This window comes from Trifolium pratense, linkage group LG6 (assembly GCF_020283565.1).
Source record: "Trifolium pratense cultivar HEN17-A07 linkage group LG6, ARS_RC_1.1, whole genome shotgun sequence".
Taxonomy (NCBI): Eukaryota; Viridiplantae; Streptophyta; class Magnoliopsida; order Fabales; family Fabaceae; genus Trifolium; species Trifolium pratense.
The window spans coordinates 366,901-374,995 of NC_060064.1; the positions used below are offsets into that span (position 1 = coordinate 366,901).

Here is an 8,095-nt window from a genome sequence, read left to right on the forward strand (position 1 = left end):
CCTCCGGGTTATTAATCTTATTTTTTTCTGTGTTCACATATTTAAGTGAGTATAATGATTGAGATTGGTGAGATGTTTAGAATGTGATGATATATTTTTTTTTCGAAGAGTCGTGTTAACATGTGCCCTAAAACACATGATAAGATAACTAAATATAGAAAGTTAGCATTTAATGATATAAGATATTGTAGTATTAATGTATAGAAAGTTAAATACACAATTTTCATGAAAATATTTCTATATTTATCTTCTTTTTTAAAATAAGAATTTTTGTCCCATTTTACCTATGATATCCATATAAATGCACAACTTGAGTTACCAGTTCTAGTTGGTAAAAAATAATGTACTTATCACCAACGCACTAGAAAACGGAGGTAGTAAGTATATCACAAGATAGAATATGATCAAATCAATCACGTTTAATTAGTGATCTACTAACTTACGAACAAGTACTAATAAAATAACAAGAATTAATAATACTTTTTTTTGTTACATTGAATTAATTAACAATTATAATTATTAATAATAATAACAAAAGTACAAAACACCAAAAGAAAAAAAAGAAAAATGTAACAATCTTTGTTTTACAAATAAATTTTAATTTTAAGTAGCAACAGAAACAGGGACACTAACAGGATACTTATGAACAGAGTCATCCCATGGGTTGCCCCGCCAATCTCCAACTTCAGGCAAGTCACGCACAGCCTTCCACACAGCGCTGTTACACTTAAAACCCGACCCGAATGCAATCTGCCATACCCGATCCCCTTTTGTAACCCGGCCCTTAGCCTCAGTATAAGCAAGTTCATACCATAAAGAACTACTTGAAGTGTTTCCAAATCGATGCAGAGTCATCCGAGACGGTTCCATATGCCACTCACTGAGTTGAAGATTCTTCTGCAACTCGTCCAAAACCGCTCTTCCACCAGCATGAATACAGAAATGCTCAAAAGCAAGCTTAAAATCAGGTATATAAGGCTTCACACCTGAACCACCTTTCAGAACCTTCCTCCTAACCAATGACACAAAAAACATAAACTGTTCTGTAAACGGTAAAACCAATGGACCCAGAGTTGTTATGTTTGTTTTCAAAGCATCACCAGCAACAGCCATTAATTCTCTAGCCAAAGAAACACCAATGTTCCCAGCATCATCTTCTCTCTGATAAACACAGTTATAGTTCTTGTCATCGGCTCCTTTATGGGTTCGAACCGTGTGAACCAGTTTGTACTTAGACCGGGTTCTATCAGAGGGTTTATTAGATAGAAGTATAGCAGCACCACCCATTCTGAAAATGCAGTTAGAAAGAAGCATTGAACGGTCATTTCCAAAATACCAATTCAATGTTAAATTCTCAGTGCTGAGAACCACTGCATATGAATTTGGATTCGCTTTCAAAAGATCTTTAGCAAGATCAATTGAAATAAGACCAGCACTACAACCCATGCCTCCGAGATTATAGCTTTTAATGTTTGTTCTTAGTTTGTAATGGTTCACAATCATAGCAGAAAGTGAAGGAGTTGGATTAAATAAACTGCAATTTACAACAAGAATGTCAATGTCTTTTGGATTAACACCTGTTTTAGCAAAAAGTGCGTCTAATGCTCCAAACATTACAGCTTCTGCTTCCAAACGTGCTTCTTTCATGCTTAGATTTGGTGGACGGGACATTATTCCGTTTGGCAACGAAGTTTCGTCGCCTAAACCTGCTCTTGATAAAATGCGGCGTTGGAATTCAAGTGTTTCTTCTCCGAATTGGCCGCTATCTTCTAACATTTCAACAAAAGATTCCACTGCTATTTTCCTCTCATTCTCCGGTTTGTAGCACGCAAAATCCACCATGTAAATTGGCGGGGATCGTTTCGCATAGTACAGACCGAAGAGGAAGAGTAGTACAATTGAACCTAAGGCTGTGTCGGTGTCAAGTTGGACGGTGTGTTCGAGCAAGAGTTGTGAGAGACGATCAAGTTTTAGATCAGTGAGTTGAAATTGAACTGCGAGGAAGAGTAAGAGAGGGACAACGAGGGTGAAAATGAGGATGGTTGTGGCATTGCATGTATAGCCATAACCTAACTTGACATACTTGAGCTTCACCGTCTTTAGAAAATCCGGTAATCTTTGCCGAATTTTGATAACGGCAGAGGATGAGTCTTTGAAATTCATCTCTGCCGTTAGTCTTTCTTTATCCATGTCAATGCTATTGCGACCCATTAATTTAATTTAATTTAGTCTCTGTGCTCTCTTATCTAATCTGCAATGTGTTTTGTTTCTTTTTATGTTTGTGTACTTGAGAGGGTTTCTGACTTCTGAGTGCGTCTGTGAATTGGGATTGTGATGTTTCTCAAAAAGACTTGGGGGTATCCTTTGTTTATAAAGGAAGGAACAAGCTGAACTGTCATTTCTTTATTAATTAAGAAAAATTACTAACTTGCTTAAATGGAACCTTTCCCTTTCGTTTCTTTTATTTATTAAATAAAAATTGTTTCCTTAAGCTTAAATAAAGCTAATAGCACCCTTTTAAATTACGAGTCAAATTTTTTCTAACTGAATCCAACTACTAGTTGGCAATGGAAATTCTCCCTTAGGCAGCTATCATCAATGAATAGTTAAACAAACCACATGAGACTTTGGTTATTAACTGCAAGAAAGCTAATATTTTATTCATGTGAAATTAATTTTTTGGGCAAGTAGTTTAAAGAAGGATGGATTATAGATATATAGGTCAACTAGATTAAACCACCTATTTTTTAAAAGGAAAAGTATTATTATGGATTTGATTACTTGATTTTGGGTTTTGTGTTTGCATTAGTTGATAATATAGCGTGGTCAAATTGGATAGAAAAGACAATAAATAGAGTGTAAGAAGGAGGTGTAATTGATTATTTGGCGTGTACTAGGTATTACTAGTATGTCTTTGATGGTAAAATAAAATGGAGCAAATGAAAAAAAATAAAATAAAATTGATTCCCAAAATTGTGGGTGTCGTGGAGCAGTTGGCAAGAGAGAAAAGGAAGATGGGGTGGAAATGGAAAATTGATGGGAAGGGCGTTGGTTGGTTGTTGTTGGCTGGTCATCAAGGAGCAATTAATAGTATTGCATTGTAATGTATGGTTATGTTCACATTTTGACAAAGTCTCACTCAACCCCAATTTTAGAAGTTGGACAATAAGTATGATAAGTTCAACAATCCAGTCATAAGATAACCAAATAATTTTGTTATGGGTTTTTTTAACCTGTGCAATATTGCATACGATAAGAAACAATAAATGCATCATTTTATTGAAATTGAAGATTGTTTGGTGGTATGGTAATCAATTTTTAATATTAAAAACCAAAATCTTGTATTGTTGAATTGTAGAATAAATAACGAAGAGTGGGAAAAATTGCAGAAACTCAAGAACAAAAATTTGGGGAAAATTTGGAAAAAAATTGGAGAAAGAAGCTAACAATGTTTGACGTGAAAAAGAGAGAGCGGTGAAGATTGTGGTGAGAGAGAGAGAAAGAAAAGAGAGAAAAGAGAGTTTGTTCAAGTGAAGAGAGAGAATTAGGGAGCATTAATAAAATTTAGAAAAATCATATAAAATAATGCATTTATTGTTAGAAAAATCCTTAACAAAATAATTATTTGTTTGTGGTCAGAGATGGCTCATGCGTATGAAAAAATTTGGTGAAGCCAGTAATACATTTAAATTTCCATGAAGTAATTTGGATATAGGAAACCAAAGAAAACAGTATTATGAATTGTAAGTAGCTGATCTAAATAATGAATAGTTGGGGTGAAGCCAGAAATGCGAGAGGCAGAGTTTGGTGATGGAAGGTAGAATTAGGGTCTATTTGGTAAAAATAAGCTATAAGCTAGCTGGTAGCTGATAAGTTAGCTGATAGTTGAAAAACTAGCTTATAGCTGATAACTAAAAAGTTAGCTTATTGAAATTAAAGTGTTTTGGTAAAATTAGCTTTTAAAGTGGTTATTAAATATAAAATTACATAATTGATAGTGGGTAGTTTATTTTTTAGAGTGGGTAGTTATTAAATTAAAGGGTAAAAATGGAATAAAGTGTAAAAAGCTATAAGCTATAAGCTCAAATGCTACTTGAAATAGCATCTGAAAAAAAGCTATAAGCTAGTACAAAAAGCTTGTTACCAAACACCTCTAATTTTTTGAAACAAGCTTATAAGCTCATATAATAAGCTATAAGCTAGCTTATTTGTGTTACCAAACAGAGCCTTATATGATATTTGACTTTTCTGGCTAAAGTTATATGCAATCGGATTGAATCGAACTTATACATACATATATATTATTTTTTTGACACCTTATACATACATACAGACATATAAATTGGTTGTTGGAAAAATTGTTTTAGGCCAACAAATTCAAATTACATTACCTAGTTTTGCAAAGCCATCCCTCAATGAGTCCAAGAGTACCGTGCAAGTTAAAACTTGTGAATGAAATTTCAACACATTGCCAATTAATTTGCTCAAAAGTCCTCACTGGAAATTAGAAATTACTACTACCAATCCATCTTAAGTCTTAAGATATGAAATTGTGATGCTTTAAATTAATTTCATGGCCACTCTTTAACAACACGTGAATTACATGCTGCATCCTCTGGCTACATTATTATTACAGACAACAGAATCCCCCAAAGGGAAAGAGAACACGTTGGTTGATAGATTCATTACATAATTTCGTTTACTCTTCTCAATTTTTTACTATTTTCGTTGACTTTCACAATATACACTTATTTGCTGTCATTCTTCTTCATAAAACTTCACTCATTCAATTTAAATTCTTAAAAATATATATATTCATATATACTAGTCTTCAAAAGTACAAATAATTATACTGTACTTTCTTCATTGTAAAAACGCATTTACAAGGACTAAAAAATAAAATTAAGAAAATTAAAATATCATAATTTGTTAAGGACTACAAAATTTAAATAATATTAAACATATGAAATTTTTGTAATTATAACGTGTTCTTCGATTCAAATCACTCAACAAAATATTTTTAATGTTAGTTCATATGATGAGGTTGCGCTCACATATTTATACACTCAACATCTCGAAAGTTTAAGCAATGTGAAACTTCAAATACTTAACACTAAAATTCTAAGTTGGTGAGTGCTAGGTTGCATTCCCATTTAGGTGTGCTAGTTACCTTCTCCTGATGTGGCACCACTTAAAATTGACCATGTGGACTTTATTGACTATTTATTTTATACATTAAATTTTGTTTTGCATATTTAAACTTATAGTTTTTGTTATTTGCATAATCCCCCACTTTGAATTAATAATATCTCATATTTCCAAATAAAATTAAATAAATTTATCTTTGAAAGAAATCCAAAATCTCACGTTCAACAATCTACAATTAGTGTTCTTGTTCTTCAATGGATCCCAAAAATTACTGTTTCTCAACTCCCCAGTCTTTCCAAACATGTTTCTCCATCCCCCAATCTTCCCAAATCCACGCCTCCACTGCCACCACCATCGATTTCTGGGACGGTGATGAATTCGAAGGTCTTCCCCTTGAACAACAGCCTGACCTTCACTTTCCAATTGAGATTTTTGATGTTAAAAAAAAAAGATTTTGAGATGTATTTAAATCTGAGATTTAAGGTATTCATCATTGAAAATGAGTTTGAAAATCATATAGAGAATGATTTCCGATGGTGCATGTGATTTTAAACATTGATTTTAGTGTTAAAATACTCAGATTTGGTCGGATCTTACTTGGGTCATCGGGTTGTATCACAACCCGGCTGGAGGTTGAAGACAACCAGATTTTGTTTTAAAAAAAAATATTTCATGCATGTCAATATATTTTTCTTCATTGAAACATAGAACAAAGAATACTGATATGGTAGAGCGGTTGGGATTCTAGTCTTTTATTTGAAGGACGGCAGTTCGAATCCCAGTTAGGACTTTTTTTGGTTAAAATTATTACTTTTGAAAAAGTTAAGATAAAAGAACAATGTTTCAAAAAATAAGTATAAAAGAACAAAAAAACCCACCTTCAGTGGATTCGAACAGCTGAGATAGAAAGCATAGATAAGAATACAACAACACCAATTGTGCTACTTTTTCATGTAGGTATATGTTAAGTCTTTTATTATGTATACTAATACAGTTAGCAAAATTATAATAAATTTTGAGATATAATGCACATTTAATTATCATATATAGTATAAGTCATATATTTAATACATGGACCTAAGTTTTTGGCGATTTTTACAAGACTTATGTTTTTACTAATATATTAATAAGGTAGCCTAGTTTTTCATAATTTTTACATTATCTATATTTATATTCATATATTAATATGAAGACCGTACCTAAAGTTTTTTGGTGATGGTTTTACCATTGCTCTTTTTCTTTTCTTTTTTTATCAAATATTATATCCTTTCTATTTTTTTATCTTTTAATCTACTTTTCAATAAATTACTATTTCATGTTACCAAGTGAAGAGCGGCAACATTGCGACTCCCTTTTAACTAAAGCACTATAATTTGACTGAAGATCATACCCCGGTTTAACCCAAAACACTATTAATCCTTAGTCTCCGACTGATGATTATATTTCGGTTGAAGTTAACGACTTAAAAATTATACTTTATATGTTAATAGTACTTCAGTTGAAACGAAATATAATTCACAATTAAATTATACTCCGGAGTACTTTATATTTAAATTTTACTTTAATTATTTGATTTTTAGGATATTAACTTCAACTCAAGTATAATCGTAAGACGAATTATGCTTTATTTTTAAATTTGTATTTATTTAAATATTTTTTAAGTCATTAACTTCAACCGAACTATAATCTTATGTCAAAATATATTTTATTTATATTATTTTTATGTCATTAACTACAACAAGAATAAAACATTCAATCAAAGACTATGACTAATAGTTATTCGGTTAAATCGGAATATAATCTTAAGTCAAATTTTACTGTATTTTTAAACTTTAGATTATTTAATTAATTTTCAAGTCATTAAAGCGGATAATCTTAAGTGAAATTTTACTTTATTTTAAAATTTAAATTTATATTTGTAATTTTAAGTAATTAATATCAACAGGCATATAACCATCAGTCAAAAATTAGGGTTAATATTGTTTCGGTTGAACCAGAGAATAATCTACTTCTAATATAATAAAATTGATTAGGCTAAATTACACTTTTGGCCCCTTAACTTTCACAAAATTGAGGTTTTGCAAAAGAGGCTAAACATAGGGGGCCAAAAGTGCTATTATAAAAGTTGGGGGGCCAAAGTTGCAAGTTTGTGAAAGTTAGGGGGCCAAAAATACAATTTAGCCAATTGATTACTATCAAATTTACTAATTTTTCCTTATCAGTTTTAATAATATTCCAAATTTTGACTTAGATAATATTTTATTCTCAGTCAAAGACTATGGTTTGAATTAGATCAAAGTCTTTGGGATGATAGTAGTTTAGTTGAACTGGAGTATAATGTTAAGTCAAAATTATACTTAATTTTTATAATTTTTAATTCATTAACTTCAATTGGAGTATTAATCTTAGTCTAATACTTGTGTTAACGGTGCTTCGGCTAAAAAAAGTATAACTCTCAGTTAAAGATTATGATTTTTGAATTTTTTTTTTCTTTCACCCTCTGATTCCTAGGGGAAGGGGGCCTTAGTAGTCAAGAGTTCGGAGCGAGTTCTGGCATCAAGTGGTTTCAATCCGCTCCCAAATGCAGTTGCGGGGGATCAAACCGTGGTCCTCCCTACCAAGTTCAGTGCCAATCACCACCGAACCAACTAACATTTGGTGGTTTTCGAAATAATTTTAGTTAAATTAATGATGTTGCGGCTACTCCGTAATCATTTAAAATTAGGTTTTTTCTAATTAACCCTCACATAAATTGAGGGTAGGTGCCCTATGATGATGTGGCACCAATGAAATTTATCCACATTTATTTAAGTCAAACATAATTAATTTTTTACCATAAAGTAATTTAGACTATTTTTATTTTCATTTAATTATATTTTATGTATTATATTCTATGAATTTATATTTTGGACCAAATTACTTCTGATTTGTTTGCTTCTTCTTCAAA

The 8,095-nt window shown here is 31.5% G+C and overlaps 1 protein-coding gene across 1 annotated transcript; it reads right to left on the bottom strand.

Moving 5' to 3' along the window:
• Positions 1-568: 568 nt before the first annotated feature.
• On the bottom strand, positions 569-2,458 carry LOC123889536 (3-ketoacyl-CoA synthase 1-like). Its single transcript, XM_045938909.1, has one exon. It carries the CDS (start codon positions 2,209-2,211, stop codon positions 604-606), a length of 1,608 nt encoding a protein of 535 aa, XP_045794865.1. The 5' UTR covers positions 2,212-2,458; the 3' UTR covers positions 569-603.
• Positions 2,459-8,095: the final 5,637 nt, after the last annotated feature.

Bases quoted from the DNA above. Each gene is read 5' to 3' on its own strand.
- LOC123889536 (XM_045938909.1), bottom strand. From the start codon at position 2,211: ATGGGTCGCAATAGCATTGACATGGATAAAGAAAGACTAACGGCAGAG.